The sequence below is a fragment of the Ahaetulla prasina genome, chromosome 2 (genome assembly GCF_028640845.1).
Source record: "Ahaetulla prasina isolate Xishuangbanna chromosome 2, ASM2864084v1, whole genome shotgun sequence".
Classification (NCBI taxonomy): Eukaryota; Metazoa; Chordata; class Lepidosauria; order Squamata; family Colubridae; genus Ahaetulla; species Ahaetulla prasina.
The window spans coordinates 229254453-229275385 of NC_080540.1; the positions used below are offsets into that span (position 1 = coordinate 229254453).

The 20933-nt window shown below is 36.9% G+C and overlaps 1 protein-coding gene across 2 annotated transcripts in view; it reads right to left on the reverse strand.

Moving 5' to 3' along the window:
- Positions 1-20933, reverse strand: part of DOCK8 (dedicator of cytokinesis 8) — a 95223-nt gene that overhangs the window by 10073 nt on the left and 64217 nt on the right. For both annotated transcript variants that reach the window (XM_058173479.1, XM_058173478.1), the window contains 12 exons: positions 19016-19185; positions 15883-16028; positions 14289-14471; positions 13960-14095; positions 11074-11161; positions 8995-9091; positions 7973-8107; positions 5105-5257; positions 4215-4373; positions 3044-3144; positions 2164-2356; positions 530-673 (listed from right to left, as the gene is read on the reverse strand). In XM_058173479.1, coding sequence (XP_058029462.1) covers positions 530-673; positions 2164-2356; positions 3044-3144; positions 4215-4373; positions 5105-5257; positions 7973-8107; positions 8995-9091; positions 11074-11161; positions 13960-14095; positions 14289-14471; positions 15883-16028; positions 19016-19185 — 1705 coding nt within the window. The remainder of the gene's footprint in view (positions 1-529; positions 674-2163; positions 2357-3043; positions 3145-4214; positions 4374-5104; positions 5258-7972; positions 8108-8994; positions 9092-11073; positions 11162-13959; positions 14096-14288; positions 14472-15882; positions 16029-19015; positions 19186-20933) is intronic.

Genomic DNA, 20933 nt, shown 5'->3' on the forward strand with positions numbered 1-20933 from the left:
GACTAAACAAAGCAAGAAATATACTTAAATTTACAGAGCTTCATGCTCACTTCTTTAAACAAAGAAGCCAATCAAAGCCTTTCTTTATACCATGAATGCAACAGCGCCTTCATGTACCCACCCACTTTAGGTTTTAAGCCATTTATGTTTTTAATCAAGCAATGCAAATAAGCAGGACGTATTTTAAATTAAACAATGCCATTTATTAGGAAGTATTTCTTCTCTGTTGCAGTATCATTGCTCTAACATAGACTCCCCCTGGAAATGCATATGGCTCCCTCTCCACAACTGTTCTACAAGCCTTTGAAAAACTGGCTTGGCTCTCAGGCCTGGCGTTAAGATGGCTGTCAAGCCTCAGTTAGTTTTCTTTTGATGCATTGGATGTTCGGGATGTGCACGTCTTTTACTTTCATTTTATTGATCCTACTTTTAGAGATGTAAGCCACCTAGAGTTGCAGCAGCCTGTAAATCCAATTTAAGACATATATAAATAAATTAAATAAATAAAAGACGGTATACTGCTTCTCACAGTGTTAAAAAGCTCAGCAGCATTTTCCAGCAGTCCCACCAACCCGTGCTCTGAGAAATATCTTCCTGAGCAAACTCCATCTTCATCTGGAGACAGAATATCATCTGAAACAGCAGACTCTTCTAGGACATTGGAGGAAATATTCTGAAAAAGAGAACAAGAAGTTAGAGAACAGACAACTCTAGATATTGTATTCTATTGGAAATCTTTCTTTATTCCTTTTACGTTTTGTTTTATATTATTAAAATATAATCTGGCAAAAAGAAAAAGAAAAACACCCTAAAATTTACCGATATTCAATTTTTTTTTCTTCATCTCTCATAACTCAAGCAGTAATATATCTGGATGCTCATTTTCAGTTTGTATAGGAAAATATAGTTTGCCCACCAACAGTCTTATTTCTGAAATAAATCATTGATTTTAACTGGACTTCGTGTTAAGGGGAGGAATTTTTGCAGTTAAATATCCCATCTATAATGATTTGCTTATTAATTCATCTGCTATATAACATGCTATAGCTTCAGAATTTCATTTGAAAACATTTACATAGATAATCATGTTTAATAAGATTGGCATGTGCCAGTTTTAAAGTATTCAAGATGGCTTTCGAAACTGAAGAACATGTTTCACTGCATAAGGAACACTACAACACACTAGAAAGAAGACTGAACTTAAGGTAAGGATGGAAAGCAATGAACACAAGAGAGTTTAGGTTTGTCAAACTTGGAATGTGTGGGCCTTGGATGTGCACATTTATGTGCACATCCAAGGCCCACATATATAACTTCAGATTTGGACAAGGGACCACATCTCTACCCAGAGCTCTATGTCCCTATAGTAAATAATAAGAAGATAGGATAAATAGGGTAATTTTTTTTACAAATATCCGTGTAGTGCTTTCTCTTCAAAGTCTACTGCTTCAATAGCAAGTTTCTCCTGATTTGCATTCTGCTTTGTTAAGATTCACTCTTAACAAAGAGTGAATAGTTAGGACTCACTCTAACTTTTTTTTTCTGTTCAGTTGTGTCCAATTCTCAGAGACTGTCTGAAGAAATCCTTTCAGTTTTCTTGGCAAGGTTTTTTAGAAATGTTTGCCTCCTTCCTAGTGCCAAGAGGAAGTGACTGGTCCAAAGTCACCCAACTGGCTTCTAATCCAAGGCAGGACTAAAATTTATGGCCTCCTGGTTTCTAGCCCGATGCCTTAACCGTTACAAACTGGCTCCCTACTCTAAATTAGGTAACTTTTAAATTGATACCTTGCCTATTTTTTTGATGGGGTGTGTGGCATAGAGCTACGTACTAGGATGGAACAATAAGCTTTTGGATTTTTAAACTAAATATACTGAATATGTAGTTTTCAGTGTGCAGGTATGCTGAGTACATAGAAAGGATTTAAATCTTACAAGCTTCTTATCTGCCTAGAAAGATTTATGCAGTACCAATAATGAGAAATAGGCTCTGGTTCTCCCTGCTTTATTTCTGCAATCTGCTTTGACTAGTAGTTTTTATCCTGTCACCCTTGCTAAGCTTCAGTGAATGTGCTTAGCATTTGTGGGATCAATCTAGCTTAACCCAGGACATTACCCTGGTTACCTAGAAAAAGTCGTGTGTGAAATGGAATAATTTGCTCCTACCTGGAAAGTGACACTTCCAACTGGCAGATAGCTATGGTCCTCTAAAATGCTCAAATATTCTGCCACAAGTGCAGCAGCATGAATGAGGCACATGGCGGCCTCTGTGTAGCATTTCTTTTTGGTGTGCTTCTCTGCCATGTTCTGAAGCCAGGTAAGCCTTAAGTCAGGTGAAGTCTGATACCCTTTGGCAATTCTAAGAAAATAACATGATAAAAAGAATTTTGTTTGAATGATGAACAATATCATATTATTTGATCTTGAAGCATAGCATCTGACTTGAAAATGGCAAGTCACTAGAAAATAATAATATTCCATAGAATTTCTCAATCAATCTCTTTTACTACTAACAAGAAGGTTACACCAGAACTGCATCATAAACATCACTTTTCTTAGGTTCTGTAACACATTTCTAATGAGCCTTATATAGAGTTTTTTAATGACTTTTTAAATGGGTTGCTTTTGCTGAGAAATGGAAGTAAAGACTAGCTTTTGACAAAATGATTCTAAAACCTGATTATATGATCATGGGATGCTGCAAATTACTGTAAATGAAGCATGGCTGTTCAGCACCTAAAGTGTAGTCACTTTAGGGCATTGTGGGGGAAGGGCATTCAAATCTGGGTCATTAGTACCCCAAGTAGGTCAGTTATAATTTTTATGAGAAACAACGCTATAGAATCAATTTACTTTTGTTGAATATATATATACTGGTAAAAGGAATTTAAAAACTTAATAAGATCCTTGATTAAAAACTTAGTAATAAGGAACCGTCTTCTCCAAGAAGGATGCAATAACCTCTTCAGAAAAATAGATATTTAATACAAGACATCAAAAGTCTCTAAACTAAAATCTGAATCTTAGAAAAATACTAGTTTTCAACCTGTACATAAGATCCATAAGCATCTCTGGGTCTTCTTGAAACTGTCGCATTTTTACTGTGTCTGATAATATGCAATTCAGATTGTGCAACAATTCTTCCACCTAAATAAATTTAAACAGATTTTCAGTTTTTCCCCCACAGATTCCAAAAAACAATCACTAATAAGGAAATGGAAACCCACCCCCCATAATGAAGAATATTGAAAACAGAGCTTCAGTTTTTCAACAACACCCAACACAATTGGGATCATATAATATAACTTCTAAAACATTACATTTCTTTCTTATTATATCATGTAGCAATGTTCCTTGAGGCACTACAAAGTGAGCACAATTAGCAGCATTTCACTTCCAGATCAAAGTAATCTTATTTGAATTAGAATATATCATCTTAACCAATCATGATAGGAATTCATCCTTCGCCTGAGGACTCAGCTTTTGTATTCTTGCTTTTTGACAAACTGGGAATCAGATCAAGAATATTTCCATTAACAACAGTTTCCTATTTCCTCCAACCTGGTCAAATAGTACTGATAGATTGTGTGTGTGGGGGGAGTCAAGATTATTACATGATAGCCTGTTGCTAAAACATTAAGGCTTTTCGGTTTTGTTTGCTGGCTCACATAAGCCAAGAACAAAAGGAGACAGGGACAAAAGACATATTTGTTAAGGTGATATATTACTGTTTTATTCCTCCGGTTCTTTTAAATGTCATTCATGTCAGGCATCAATAACACTATTTTTTTGAACCTTCATCCCAACTGATCCTTAACTAAATACAGCAGTCTTATGGTTTCCTCCCAGAATTTTCCAGCCAGCCATGGGGGAATTCTGGGAGTTGAAGTCCACAAGTCTTAAAGTTGCCAAGGTTGGACACTCCTGCTCTAGGTAATTTGCAAAGCAGAGTTTTGTAGAGGTTAGGTGCTTCTTCCTTGCTTTAAGCAACAACAAGACAAAAGAGCACTCTAGGAACTAAATAATCCCACAGTATTTTCCCTGAAGCTTTTCTAAAAATTATTGGCGAGATTAGATATAGCTTTGATTGCTGAAGTAAGTGCCTTTGCTGCTGTTTCTACCTATGAGTAAGCAATATGGGTTTTGCCCAATAAATTTACCTAAATATGGAAGGCATAAATTAATGCAAAAGAATTAAAGGCCACAAAATGCCTTACCTGTCCTGGGAGCAAAGTTGATTGCATTTCTAAATCTTCCTCTGCATATGCCAAAATGGTCCGTAATGACCTTCTGAGATATTCTTCATTAAATTCTGAAGTCTTACCAACCAGAGATGCCAGGGACATTGTCACTTGCATTTTCACTCTTGCAAAGTTCTTTTATAAAAGAGAAAAAAACAAATCATTGATTATGCAAACCAGCTGCACAGATTTTTCATTAGTAGAAAGTTCCTGTGCATGAGATTTAAAACATTCACAACTTTCTAGTCCCTATACATAGAATTTCTTAGAATTTCCTCTTGAGTGAATGAGACAGAATCCTTATTTCTGAGACAGTCCTATTGAAAACAACAACATCATCAAATTTTATGGAAGTTTTGCTTTGTTTCTTTTGCATAATCGTATTTCCTTAAGTTATTCTAAGTTCAAGTTGAAATAATGAGGTTGAGATACAATTAAACGTTGAAATGTATGCTATTCAAAAATCCAACTTATGCTATTATTTCTTTCTATTCTAGTTATACATTTGAAATTAAGTAATCCTTGATAGTTTACAAGATTATTTTAAATATGCCATTATTCTAACTTCTGAATTTTAGAGTTACAACACTGATAGGTGTAAAAATAATTATAAAAATATAATCTTCATCCTACCAATTCATCCTACATCCATCACTACCAATTTTTCCCAAATCCCCCAAAGCATTGCATGGAATACAGACAGGCCTTTTCAAATAGCAAATAACAACATTTGGTGTATGGACCATAACAAAGGAACCAAAGAAGGAGAAATAGATATTAATTATTCTATAAAACGTAAGGAAAGTGGAAACACAAACTGTGATTCAGGCCATGACTAGAAGAAAGAACATCATCTCTACTCTTACACTGCTGGAGCTGAAGCTGTATCTCATCAAGAAGTAAAGTGTGGCACAAGCTTGAATGCGAGTAGTGTCAATGCTGCTACTGCAGTGCTGCAGGACTTTCTGGCAGAGATCAGCACATTGTTCCACTTCTTCTTCAAAGAGCCACTCTCCAAACTGCAGGAGAAAAGACTGTCAGACTAAGCAGCACTGGGCTCTTCAGTTGGACCAACTAATGACAGGTGATTATAGAAAAATACCGTTGCATCTCCTTTAAAATCCTCCACTTTTGTGACTGTAGAACTGTAGGCCACAGGGAAGCTGTGGTCACCATGAAAGGATTTACAACAATAGTAAAAATAAAATACCCAATCAAAATATTTTATAAGGAAGACAGATTTCCATTATACAGGTAGTCCTTGACTTACTAAGGTTCATTTAGTGACCATTCAAAGTTACAACGGCACTGAAAAAAGCGACATGACCATTTCTCATACTTACGATCATTACAGCATCCCCATGGACACATGATCAAAATTCAGACTCTTGGCAACTGGCTCATATTTATGACAGTTGCAGTGTCTGTGTGTGTGTGTGTGTCATATGATCATCTTTTGTGACCTTCTGACATGCAAAGTCAATGGGAAAGCCAGATTCATTTAACAACTGTTTTACTAACTTAACTGCAGTGATTCAGCTAACAACTGTGGCAAGAAAGGTCACAAAATGTGAGCAAATCTCATTTAACAAATATTTCGCTTAGCAACAGAAATTTTGATCTCAGTTGTGGCTGTACATTGAAGACTACCTGTAGTTCTGATGCCTTCAGGAAGTTATTAAAATTTGGTACATGGTTTAAAAATTAAATTTCATAAAGACTCATTAAGCTGTTTTATAAGGCGGCTATTACAAGCTATTTTATATGGTATGTCGTAAGACAAATATAAATACAGTAAGATACAATAAGATCTTATAGAATAATAAGCAGTCTGCCTATGGAAGTTTTAATGAAGCATATAGAAGACCCCTCTCATGGGCAGTTTAATTGGTTATTCTGCCCATTGCAGTGGGCTGTGTTACATAATCCTTCTGGTTGCTTCCATTTTTATAATTCCATGATTCAGCAGATACCACTCTAGTCTGACATTCTGTTATCCTTAATGGCTAAGCATAGAGCAGAAGAAACACAGTCCTTCTATTGCTTCCTGTTCTTCAGTTGCTAATATATTGAGACATGCTGCTCTTAGTCCTGGAGATAACATGTAGGCACCCCTGACTAATAAACTTGGTGTATAGATTTGCCTCCTTCTCTTTGAAAGCCATGTAAGCTGGTGGCCATAATCAATTCTTGCAATGACAAAGTCCACTGTTTAAACTAAAAGCAGTATGAAGGGATACTTATGCATGTCTGCCCTGGATCTCCCACCACTTAGTTTCAATGATTGATTCTGGATCCTGGGGCTATGATAGAGAGAAATATCATATCATATTGTAACATGCCTTTCCTTAAACTGAAAACCTCCAAGTGTAAATCTGCTCCATTCCCATGACAATTTTGATTGGCATTTTCTAATATCACTTTGGGATTTCTTTTTTGCTTCTTGACCTTTATAACTTTCTTATGCAATGAAAATCCAGCTGAAGCAGTATTTCTTTCAGTTGCAGCAGAGGGAGATGTGAAAAGTAGAGGAGCAATCAATGAGAGATCAGGTGTTTTTTTCTCTCCTTGAAAGATGTCCCATTGTTCAATAATTAAGACTTAGCATTTAAAAATCATTATGTGAACTATATTTCTGGTCTTATTTTCATATCCCCCATCTTTTTCTGTGGCATATCTTTTAGATCATAGTTCTGTGGGTAGGCACTTTTTTCCACTAAGTACATAAAATAGAATTGGCAATATTTATGCAGTGAACAGCAGAGTAAAAATGTTACTGTAAGATTGCGAACAATAAATAATGTATCTCTTATGCACCTCAACTAAATTACAGTTAGAAACCTGCAGTGATTTACATGAAGCCACTTTAGAAAACATTATCCCAATTTGTTTCTAATTACTTGTTTATTTATTGAATACATATTGAATACAGTACCCTTTGCATATATGTGACTAAAAATAAATAAAAACAAGATAAAATAATCAAAATCTTAAAAACAACAGCATAGAATAGCTGCCAGGAATGTTCACGATGTCTCACAATGATATTAAGAATGAATTGGGCTTACCCATACTCACAGGGCCCAAGGTTAGATGGCTAATCTCAAGGGGAATGATATTCCAGAGGGTGGGTACTGCAGCAGAACAGGGTCTCATCCTGGGTCCCACCAGTTTGAACTCTCCAATGCACCTATTTTTTCACTGATTTATTTTCTGTCTTAAAGTTGACAGATCCTTTTCGTCTATAACTCAAGCCTACAATTTTCTTCAGAACAAGCCGTGGTGGCACAGTGGATAGAATGCAGTACTGCAGGCTAACTTACTGCTCACTCACTGTTCGATTCTCATCAGTTCAAGGTCGGTAAAATGAGGACCCAGATTGTCAGCAATATGCTGACTCTGTAAACCACTTAGAGAGGGCTGTAAAGCACTATGAAGCGTTATATAAGTCTAAGTGCTCTTGCTCTTGCTTGATGTTTCTTCCATACCTTGGAAATTGGAGCTCATCAATTCCACTTAACTGTTCATGATGTGCGTGACCTATTCTCTGCAATGTTTATGTTTATGTTCATACTTATACTTGCTACCTTGTACATGTTTGACAAACAAATAAACAAATAAAGCCAAGTTGAGGGCCCTTTCATTCCAATTACAATGTAACATTATGTGGGAATGGAGCTGAGCTTCCAAACAGAGTGAGAAGAATGTGAAGACAAAATAAAGCCAAGGCTTACCTTGACAATTAATGCTCGGAGGGTTGCAAAGCAATGGGTCAAATAGGTTGTGCTCTGATCATAGCTCAGAGAATTTATGAGGACCTTCAACACACCTCCAAAGATGTTCACCTTGCAATCCATAGCTAATGTTGCCTGTTGAAAAGAAAGGGAGACTCCTTAGGGGCTTTATGGCATACAATATTGGTCCAATCTATTTTATTGTGGCATGAATTGCAGTCCTACATGCTTTGGGATTACGTTTATTCATTTAGGAATAAAGCAGAACTGTTAATGATACTTTTTTTCAGTTTTTACGTTTATTTTATTTCTGTATTTGTTTCATGCTATGATCTCACCTGAAATCTTTTAAGATGAGGGACAGTGAAAATAATTTTAATGGAAAAAAGTGTGCAAGGCATCTAGTAAATGAAGTTTATGCCTCAATATGTTCTCATCCTCTTTTCTCTTTGATGCTATTTATGCTGCTGAGATCAAAATATGAGATTCTATGAACAATTTAAATTTCTACATGTTTTTAATTAAGACAATTCACTACAGCAGTGCCAGTAGTTTTGTGAAGTTTCTAATAATTATAATATATATTGCTGGGCTCCTCACAAAACCAGAACAAAAGTTTAAGAGTAGGCTGTTTTAAGAAATTTGTGCATAATGCAGTTGTGCCTCTTCTCTTCACACTTCAGAGTCTTATTGGATAAATGCCACCTAGATTTCAATAATAAAATAAAAACCCAGCCTGTTAAAAGAAGTGCACTAAATTAGATTTATTCTAATGTGTTTGAAGTATTATCACAAGATCTCAAAATATTAAAAACTCATTTTCTACACCACAATAGGTGGGAACTGTAAAACAATTTAACTTTGTTCCCTAGCGTTTATAGAATAACATTGGTTGTTGCGGCTATTTCTATAAACATGTTTTAAAGTGTTATTGTGCAATCCAGTGACAAAAAGACTAACTGAATTCTTCTTCATTTCTCTGGCTGTAAGTATTGGCTTTCAGCCTTTTTTAAGTTTCCCACCTGGATGATATTCTCTTGCATATCTAAGATGATCAAATTAGCTTCTGTAGCCAGATTTCCACTAATCAGAGATTCTTGATCAATCTCAGTTTTTGTTCTGTAAGAGCAACAAATGTTATTAAACATTCACAAACCAATGAATACAATAATATCTTACATTAGAGAGGTAACTTTGATGAAAACTACAGTTTTAAGTTTTACAAGACTGACCCCCTAAGTCATTGTTAGCATATCAGCTTAGAAATTTAAACTGCTATTTGGAAATCAACATTAACTATGCTTTGATGCCATGTCTGAATAGTGCCAATCAAATAATTTTATTTTATCCTTCTCTTTCATTTTCAGCTATATTTTTATATGTCTTTCACTGTTCTGCCTCAAATATCTCACACCTAAAAAAACTTACCATTTTTAACTATCATCTGAAAGTGGCACTTGCCACACCGAGAGTTATAATTCAAATATAATTCAACCTTTGTGCTTGTCACTGAATACCTATACAAATGCAAGTTTTATCTTACAATTTTTGTTTAGGGATTTTTTTAAAAAAATGTCCACTTTTAAGATGTAAAACGACTCCCCACCCAGAATCATCTTGTAAGGGAGATGGATGGCACAAAAATGTAGATAAATAGATAAATTAAGTAGATAAATTAAATAAATGTATAGCAATCACATAGAGATTAACTATCATCTGCATGGACCAATTGACTAAAATAATGAGATTTTTTTTCATTTTTCACTAGATTACAACCCCAGTTTTACAGACAGAAAGTAGTAAAATTTATAAAAGGAATGGAAGCCACTTGAAATTAGTATTTCAAACTTGATGAAGAGCACTTAATCTTGCAACCCCAAAGACTACAAATCAGAGTTAACATATCTTTGTAATGTTCTAAATGTAAAGTGACATACAGAAATGCTTTTTACAAAATTACTCAAAACAAAAAAATATTTTTAGTAAGTTCCAGCAATAAAACAAGTAGACAATCTAGTCTAGTAACCTACTGCAAGATATTATACACAAAGAATTGGCTGTAAATATTTATAATTAATCAATAATATCCATATATGATGCTAATATGTATTTATGGAACCATGCTGGACACAGACTAAGTGAGAATATACTGCAGAGCTACCATCTGTTTGTCAGTTTTTGGCTTCCAATACACATGAATGAGAGTGTGGGTTTCTCTTTAGCTAGGATGTTTATTGTTACAAATGCATATGCCTGGCAACCACAGTTGCTACATAAAATGAAAACCTAGCCCAGATCTTGTCAAAATGATTTTTACCAAAACACCAAGTCACTAATATTTTAGTTCCAAGGAATGGTTTAAATTACTTTATCTGTGCAATGAACCACTGAGTTTCAAAACTTGCTATATACAGTAAGATAATTCAAATAAATCTGTTTGGAAGTTTTGACTTCCATTCCTTTTATAAATTTTGGCACCTGCTTTAAGATAGTCCTTATTAGGACAGATGTTTCACACCTCATTCTGCAGGCCCTCACTGTTAAAATAAAGAAAAGAATGTGGCTTCAATGACTATTTTACTTGGTTTATTGTTTTATACTAAAGGTTTCAAGCTGGGAGGAGAAATGCCTTCCTTTTCCTCAGCTGTAAGAGCCTGGGGAAAAAACTCCATAAAATATAGGTTGTCTTTTATTGGCAGCTCCAAATCCACGTGAAACTGAAAATGGAGAGAGACCCTGCCATGTTTTCCATTCTATTTGTTCTTAGTTCTTGCAGACTCCAAGAGAAACAAACAAAAATTTGGGTATTCATTTGAACAGGAGTCTCTAGTAATTCCCATTTTATTTAGCATATCACCCAAAGGGATTCTGGTGTGTTTAAAACTACCCTCCTTAAATACTGAGAACTTTTGCTGCTGGTGACAAGAGAACAAAGAGATTTCAGAGAATTCTCTCCATGGAGTTTTACAGAAAGCTACACATGTATCTGTTCAGGATGCTTTGAAGATAGAATTTCCTGCCTTGGTACAGGGAGTGAACCTAGATGGCCCTTGAAAGAAGCAGTTCTGGTAAAGGTGATATACATTCATTAAATTACTCACTTATCTTGTGTTTCGTTTGCTTGCCGCCACTGTGTCTGCTCTTTTCTCCATCGTAAGTTCTCATTCGACCCTGGGAATCTATCATTCCCTGCAAAGGGCAACATTCACAAATCACACCGAAACTTTAATATCAACATTTCTCAGGCGATAGGAACTTTTGCAAGAGGCTACATCCACTGTGATTGCAGCCAGGAGAAATGTATCTTTCTGCCCGCAGAGGCAATGAGTAGATTTGATATGAAATTTTCAAATGTGACAGATGGGAACAACATGTTCTCAAAACATACAAAACACTGGTCCCAGAATCAAGACAATTATAAAGCAAACAAAAAACCAGATGTGAATAAAAAAACGACACTCAGAATCCAGCTGTGAGTGAGGTGCAAGAGTCATTCATGAGTCCATCCTCTTAATAAAAAAATATGTGGAAACAATCTCTGATGCTGCTTTTCTTCAAACAAGTAGAAAGGTCGTAACAGACAAACATAACCCACAATAAAATCCTTTGTCAGGAGCTATATTATTTCTGCCAGATCAGACCTGCAAGCTACCAGATGAAAATAACCTGCAGCCTCTTTTTGACAATGAAAACAGCTACCAATCCAGCAGCTAGCTTGAGTCCATTGTGTGTTTTGTACTAAGTGGGCATTCAGGTCTGCCTCCTAAAAACATTACATTATACAACTGAAGGTCAAGAACAAACTGAATAATGACCAAGTTCATTTGTAGATTTAAAGAAGGTGGATGAGAGGCATAAACATCAATCAATTCAATTGATCTAGTATTTATAACCATTTATAGTATATCTTATTATGATTGGTGAGTAGTGCTTTTTGATCTTAGAAAAAAAATATAACACCTAGGCTATCACAGGTTAGCAATATAAATTCAGCATTTTCCCTCCAGGGTTCATGCACTTCTACAGTGCTACCAACTCCCTTCCCAATTTCTCAAAAGCAGCCTGAAAACCATCCCCAATTGTCTTTAAATCCACCAAACTAGGAATGCTAATAATCTGCAAAATATTTGCTTCCCTCTAAACTGCTGAAGTCCAACAGTCTTAAAAATGCTCTCACCACAAAAAAATTTTTACACATCACATCTCCACCATGTACATCCTTAACTTCATGTGATGTGCACATTGTACCAATTCCTTTGAAGGGAGTTAAAAGGCATTAAGCCATCTTTCCCATTGAAAAATATGAAGCTCAGCAACTGGAAGGCCTCAAATAATGCAAATAATGACCACGGCTGTAGCTTCAGTATGCTTGCAACCACTGCTAAAATAAATTGGTGAAACACTTGAACCTAGTCCACATTGTGAAATCACAGAGATCTAGAATGCTTTCAAACTGCCACAGATTCCTTGCAGAGAAAATATTTTGGTGTTCAATTTAAAAATGAGAAGTTGGACAAATTTTCATGACTGAATTTGATCCACAAAACTACTACCCCATTTATCTCAGTTCCTTCATCTATTCATACATGTCTGGCTTGCATCCCCTTCAGTTTTTGCACAAAATTCTTGTTTTCTGTAAAGATTTTGTTTTGACCCAGGGTTAACTCTTATTTGTATTCTAACTCTGACTATTGTTAAGGAGGAAGAAAGAAGAAGGAAGAAAGGCCACTCAATACCTTTTATTTTGCACTATAACAATTTTTGAGAACTCCACACTACTGAACCAACTCACTATGTTCAGCTCACTGATACTCCTGCAAGTTCTTTATTAGACTCCCTTCTGCCAATGAGCTGATCCTGTTTCAGGATCCAATCCAAAATTACTTTCAGCTGCGTGCAGATTTATTGTTTGCCTTCGTGCTTCATAACATTTGGAGTTTTAGGCCATCTGATAAAACTCATAAATGGGTCTCCTTCTCAAAGAAGGACAATGGTAGAGGAAAGAAGTGGTCAGGAATAACTCCCACATGACCTCCGATTCCTGATTGCTAGCAGCAAACTGGGTGTAGTTTGCATCACACTAAAAATAACTTCAGCAAGGATCGCAGCAAGAGGGAAAATAGGAAGAGGTAGGCGTATTATCTAGGAGTGCCACCTTCAGTTACAGGTAGCCCTCAACTTACAACCATTCATTTAATGATAGTTTGAAGTTACAACAGCAATAAAAACGACTTATGACTGTTTTTCACACATGACCCTTGCAGTATCCCCATAATCACACAATCACAATTCAGATGCTTGGCAATTGACTCATATTTATGACAGCTGCAGTAACCCAGGGTCAGGTGATCACCTTTTTTGACCTTCTGACAAGCCAAGTCAAAGGAGAAGTCAGATTCACTTAAAAAACATGTTACTAACTTAGCAACTGCAGTGATTCACTTAACCAGAAAAGTCCTAAAATGGAGCAAAACTCGCTTAACAACTGTCTCACTAAAAAACAGAAATTCTGGGCTCAATTGTGGTTGTAAGTCACAAACTACCTGCATTTATAAAGTAATAAAGGGTAATAAAGGGTAAGGGGATTACAGAGAATGAGGTGGCTGGATGGAGTCACTGAAGCAGTAGGTGTGAGCTTAAATGGACTCCAGAGGATGGCAGAGGATAGAAAGGCCTGGAGGAATGTTGTCCATGGGGTTGCAATGGGTCGGACATGACTTCGCAACTAACAACAACAAATAAGTGAATATCTGGTAATAGCAGCTGTCAACAAGAGTCCTGGTTTCGATTTTGATAGTAATATCCAACAATAACAGCACATCCCAAATTCATTCGCATCTTTGCCAAGTAACACCAATGGCAAATACTATTTTGCTTTGAGGCTTGACTTTTATTGCATACTGAAAACTGTGGGAGGTGCAGGCCCCATTTCTTTGCACTTCCAATGAGAAAAACAGAACAGTCAAAGAACAACAGCAAAGACATACCAGCGAGGAGCTTGCTCCGTTTCACCATTTCACCTCTGGCCCCCTCTCCCCTCAGCAATGCCTCTTCCAGACGAGCTTTGGCATCTCGTGATTTCTTCAGGGCCTGAGTGCTAACTTTGTCTGAGCTTTGCTTCCCCTGTCCAAATAGAAGAACAAATTTACATCTGTAGGCAAGCATAATTCAGGACATAATAATAACAACCACCATGTTACTGAAGCCTTTTAAGAGCACAACTCGGAATTTTGCCCAAGGATGCCAGTAAACATCCATCTGAGAAATAAACTTTTGCAGTGCAGTAACACTTTGATTTGGACATAATTTCCTCTACCTTGTATTCAAAGGCTGAGACACAGATGAAAAGAAGATCTAAGATCCGGTTCAGCTGCAGAGAGGAAAGATCTGCAATCCATTTCTGAATAAGATTCTGATCAGCATTCTTCATGATCCACAGGAAGCAGATCAAAAGATGTCGAGTTGTCTCAGGACTTAATGTGTTGTATGATTTGCAGGACTAGAAAGAGATGACATGAAAAGCTGGTAAAGTAGCAAAAATAAAATGTATCAGAAGATTTCAAATATAGCAAATTTTACCACAGGAACAAAACATCGGAACATCACATCTTCAACTTGTGAGAGCTCCTTACTGTCATCTTAGGATGTCTTATCTAATTAACAGCCAAGAGCCATTTTTATTACGGTAGTTTTTATTTTTTACTAGTTACATTTATATCCTGACTTTCTTCCAGCTCAAGACAGCATACAGAGCACTTCCTCTTCCAATTTTTCCCTACGACAATCATCCTGTGAATTAGGCTGAGGGAGAGTGTATTGGAATACATAATCTCCAAAATCTGTTCCTTTCGGCTTCCATGGTTGAAACTGACTGGAACCTGGACCTCCCTGATCCTAATCCCAATATTTTTACAACCTAGCTCATTTTTAGTGGTCGTGCAGGGGTTGGAATGCAGTACTGCAGGCTACTTCTGCTGACTGCCGGCTACCGGCAGTTTGGCAGTTTGATTCTCAGCGGCTCAAGGTTGACTCAGCCTTCCGAGGTGGGTAAAATGAGGACCCAGATTGTTGGGGGCAACATGCTGACTCTGTAAATCACTTAAAGAGGGCTGTAAAGCACTGTGAAGCAGAATATAAGTCTAAATTCTATTGGTATTATTACTGAGCAAGGAATATCTTTATTTCAAATGGTAAGCAAGGATTCCTCCATCAATAGTTTTTTACTCAGCAGAAGCTGGCTCTTTATTTGACTGAAATAAAACTTCAGATGGTCGTCACTGAACTTCTCAATGGAGGGACTTCTGATTCATGTAGGAAATGAAAGCTTTCCAATGTGAGGTTATGATAAACGGATAAGGAAAAAGATATGGATAAATATCCTAGACCCCTAAGAAGACCCCTTCGTAAATGGAACTCAATAAGGAACCCTTTCAGATGGTTTTTCTATAGGGCTGATGTCATTTGTCAACTGAAAGCAACTCTAATTCAAACATCCCACTACCAGATTGGTTTACACTGCTGCTTTACACAACAGATTAAATTCATTTGCTTAATCACCTCCAGTTAATCCCCTTAATCCAGGAGAGATGATAGACAGAGTCTTCAAGATAGTTTGAACCATAACATCCATAATTCCTGGCCACAGTTAACACTGGCAGGGATAACTGCAGCTGTAGTTCAAAACGTCTAGAGGCACTCTGCTGCCCACCCTCATTTTAGGTAGAGAAAGAAGTTTTCCCGCTTGGAAAAAATAAAGTGTACCTAGAACGTACATAACTACCAATCTAGCTCAAATCAGAGAATGAGAGAAGATTTGATTAGGGCTAATAATAGTAAATAACATTATAAGATAAAATCATAGGAACATTATTCAGGAAGGGACTCCTGTAAATTACTGTAAAAAGCCTTACCATCGTAAGCATAGAGGAGCCAGAAGATCGTAAATTAAACTGATTCCCAGCAATAGCCAGAGCAATATTGTGGTTAATCTGGTTTGTTGATTCTTGTTCTTCATCTGGCCATGCAGCACGGCCTTTCCCATTGTGAACATCTGGAACTAAATTGGAAAGTGCAGGTTCTCTGGAAGGGGTTTTTGGCATGGCTTTTTCCATTTTTCTCCAGGCAAAGACCTTTTGGATAGCTTATTCTCAGAGGAAGATGTATCAAGAGTGTATCTAGTAACCACTGATATGCTTTTATTTTGTTCTAAGAGATGGGCAGTGCAGAAATTTAAGAAACAACAAGGCTATTCCATATTAGCTGGAGTGGGATGGAAGCCTGTGAATTCTAGCATAAAGCCTACATTCCATGTGAAAAAGTCCAGCACTGAAAACAATGTGTCTTATATGATACATTTCTTGTAGATTTTTGAAATTTGTCCTGTTCCTTGATTAGGGTGAACTGGACTTTGTCTATGAACATTCTCACTGCTTAAAAGAGTTTTGTGTGCTGTTACATTATGGTCCTGTGTATATATGCACTATTTGATTTATTACAGCCTTACAATTCAGGGTAGCTAATTCTTCCTCTTCCTATTTCCCCCACAATACCCCTGTGATGTTTGCTGGGCTGAAAGAAGGTGACTTAAGCAGTTTACGTGCCTAATGGAAGATTGCAACTCACAATCTCCTGATTTCTATTGTAGCATTTTAACCATTCTGTCAGACTGGTTTTCTGTATTTGAACAACGAGACAGAATACAGTAGAACCTCTGGTCACGACCATAATTCATTCCATAACTTTGGTCGTGAGTCGCAACCCAATTTGGTCATGAGCCAAACCTAATTTTGGAAATTTGGCGCTTTGGAAGGGAAATTGGCCACGAAAAAAATAGTGAATTTTATGGTCAGAACCCGATTTGGTCGTGGTCAGAAGCATTCATGACCAGAGGTTCTACTGTATTTAGTATAAAATTACAGCTTGTGACGTGTAAAATTACCTCGTTCTCAGAGCTAGATAACAAAAAAAGATTATTTTAAACTCTAGAATTAATGAATTTCTTTACTTGGCAAATTTTACAACAGATAATACATCTCTAGTAATGTTCACAAGTGTTTTAAAAACCAAGCTTTAGTTTCTCTTATTATGTGACCTTTGTTTCCTTCCTTCAATCTTGTCTATCTGCTTCCTTCTCTTGTTTTTCTTTTCAGCTTTTCTTTTCTCTCTGACTATAATTGATTAAAACTGCCCCCTCTGTTTGCTCTTTTCCCAATATTTTATGGTGTTCCCTTTGCCTGTCCTGCATTATACGAGCTCAAAGCAGGAACAGCCATGGCATAAATTTCTCCATTCTGCCTGACACTGTAACAACAGATGGGAAAAAACACAACAAATGCATTCTCAAAAGCCTCTAGGCATTAAGAAAGCCATTTAGACAGCAGTATACAACACTAAAGAAGACATTACATAAGAAAAAGTTGAGAAAACAAAAGCTGAGAGATATTTGCTGCATTTATGCAAATCATGGTGCTAACACCATTACCACTCAAAAGTGTTAAAATAACAATTCTCTGCGGAGCTGCTTTTCCACATTTGTTTAGCCGCTACACCCCATTCATGAGTCCAATAATGTCGATGAAAAGATATTGGTTCTGTTTGCATGACATTGTTACCCATTGTTAACTGAACCATGGAGCTTCCCCCTGGTTTACGCCAAATACCTGACCTTCGGACCTTTCGCCGCGAATTGAAAACACATCTGTTCATTCGCGCGGGGCTGGCTTAAGGCTTTTTTTTAAATTGTCTAGTTTTTAAATTTTAAATTCTATTTATGTTTTAAATTGGGGTTTTTAGATTTTTAAATATTTTAATTTCTCGGCCATCTTATAATAAGTTTCTTAATTCATTTTTAATTGTATATGGTTTATGTTTTATTTTGGCTGTACACCGCCCTGAGTCCTTCGGGAGAAGGACAGTCTAGAAATCTAAAAAATAAAATAAATAAATAAATAAATAATAAATACTAAACTAAATTTTTTGGGTTTTCATAATTATCAACTAACCGGATGAGCAGGTCTGCAAAACATGCTAGGTTAAACTATGTTTAAGCTTATTTGCAGGCAGTTATGTTGTCTGAAAAATCTACCAAATCCAATAAGGGCAAAACTACATATAAACAACACTGAACATGTCACATTAAGTTTGTGAATCCTTTCAAAATTTATTATTAATGGCAGTTCTTCCAGTTCTACCACCAGGTTGATACTGCCGCTGAGAATTTTCATTAATTAAGGAAAGACTTAGTCCACCTTCTGACAGTCCTTCTCAGCAATGTAAGAAGTGTTGGGGATGGAGTGCCATCTACAGGATTCCAAGGGATAGAGAATGAATTATAAAACTCAGGAAAAAAAACTGTCCAGGGAGCTGGGAATATGCTGAGCTGGTTCAGCTGAGGCAAGAGGAATTTTAAGTAACAGGAACATTTTCATTTCAAAATATTGGGAGAATAATCACTTAGTTTTAAATGCAGAATGGGGTATGTATGTGTGCAAAAGCTGCAGTTGCCATTTTTCTTTTCTTCAGTTTTCCTGAAATGAGCAGAAATCAGATAACTTTTCTCATCTGCATGAGCTTTGCACCTAAGGAAACACTCTGTGGCTTTCTTCAGAGAAAAGTGCTATGCCCTCATGAAGTTTTTTGTTTGTGGCTTAGGGTGTTTTGTGCATGTGAGACATGTCTTGATTTGCAAGTCACACCTCATGGTAGCATACTACATAAAGACAGCTAATAAATTCCATCCTTACATTTTCCATTATCACTTAGGTAAATATACTTACCTATCATACCTAAATACCTGTATAAATATCTGTAATACCTGTATTTAGGCAAATATATTTTGTGGGGGGAAATCATTACTTTACACTGTAATGACAAATTCCTGAATTTCTGCTCTATTTTGTGAGCATACTGAATGCCACAGAGGTCAAAACAACTCACATGTAGCAGATGGTTAGTCAAAAAGGAAAAACAGTCAACTTTTTCATTTTTATATACCATCTAGAAGACATTAAGTGTATCATCATCATCATCATCATCATCTCTTGCCTGTAAAATCATGTAATTGAGGAAGGGCATCCAGAATTATCCCAACCAGAGGCAGATAAAGTGCAGCAATTTTCATTTTCATTTCTGGCTTCAAGCAGGATTTATCCAAGTCATGTGAACTCATCAAGCTGTGGACAGCACTGACAGCTTTCCTTTGCACCTTGCTTATTCTGTCAGGACAAAAAAGAAAAGGACTCTTTTTTATCAGTTAATTGTAGAATAGTCCAAGAAATAACAGGATAAACATAATGAATATGGCAGTATTTTGAGAGTTAAGATAAATATGTCCCCTTTAGGAAAAGAATCTAAGCCATAGATTGCACATGCTTTCTTTTTAATTAAAAAAAATTACTATTCTCACACTGCTTGGGAGTTAACAAAACATTTGCAGGTCAGATTATGCACACGGGAGCATCCTGGCCTAGTAAAATAATATAGACCCAGTTGTTTATACCTTCTTTGTGTATTGGGGTCAGGCTAAAACCGTGATGGTGAACTTATGGCATGCGTGCCAGAAGTGACATCAGAACCATCTCTCTGGGCATGCCAGTCATCGCCCGTTGCTCTTTTGGGTTCTGGCGCACACATGCGCACTGGCAAGTTGGTCTTCATGCACATGGGAGTGCCGGAAACCGGAAGAGCAGCTCCCTGATGTGCATGCCAGCCAGCTGTTCTTCATGCGTGCATGCATGTTAGAAACCTTAAGACCAGGTGGCTGGTGCGCATGCATGTGCTGGGAAGCTGAGCTTCCACTTTCTAACGTGCATGCGTGCGCATGCCACGGAACTGCTCTTCTGGTTGCGCTCGTGCTCCTGTTTCAGTACTCAGTGCCAAAAAGGTTCGCCACTATTGCGCTATAACATTATTCCAAATGTTAGAAGTGGCTGAATTCATACAATCTGTTAAAGTAAAATGCTTCTGAATTTGCTTTGATATTTAGAATAAAGATAGTCCTTGATTTATAACCACGAGCATGCATGCTCTGCATGTGTGCCTAACTCGCTTGCGGCAGCGTTCAAAATACAGCAATTTGAAGTGGAAATTAGCTGTGCTGTGCAAATCAGCTGAGCCAGAAAGAAGGAAATATAGGACAGGACAGGGTGGGGGCAGGTGGGCGGGGCCAGCTGATCATCAGAACTACCGGTCTGTTTGAACCGGTCCAAACCGGCAGCAACCCACCACTGGTCCCAGGTTCACGTGATCATCTTTTGAGACCTTCTGACAAGCAAAGTCACTTGGGAAGTCGGATTCTCTTAATAACCATGTTATTAATTTAACAGCTGTGGTAATTCACTTAACAATTGTGACAAGTAAGTCATAAAATGGGGCAAAACTAACTTAACTGTCTTGCTTATCAACGGAAAATTTGGGCTCAATTGTGGTCATAAATTGAGGACTACCTGTACTGCATGAACTAAACTTATGGAAAAACGTGACTGAATGTTGCATGAACATACCCAACTTTGGTCTATCCATTAAATGATTCTCAATCTACATATTTTCTATCATTTAATCATTTAATAGTATTATGGCTTGGCTTAATCCTAAATTCCTAGATAGACAAAGTTGTAAAAATTTCTACCATTGGGTTTTGATCTTGTCAACACAGCAGTCAATTCACTTTCTGTTTATTTAAACTCAGACTGGGACCTAAACTGGTTTGCAACAATTGACTGCAACAGGGTTGACTGCCCTTGACACTGATTTTTATTTATTTTATTTATTTATTAAATTTTTATCCCACCTTTATTACTTTATAAGCAACTCAAGGTGGCGAACATACATAATACTCTTTCCTCTTCCTATTTCTCCCACAACATATGAGATGATTGGGCTGAGAGACAATGACTGGCCCAAGTTCACTTTGCCGGCTTTCATTATGGCTAAAATGGGACTAGAACTCAAAGTCTCCTGGTTT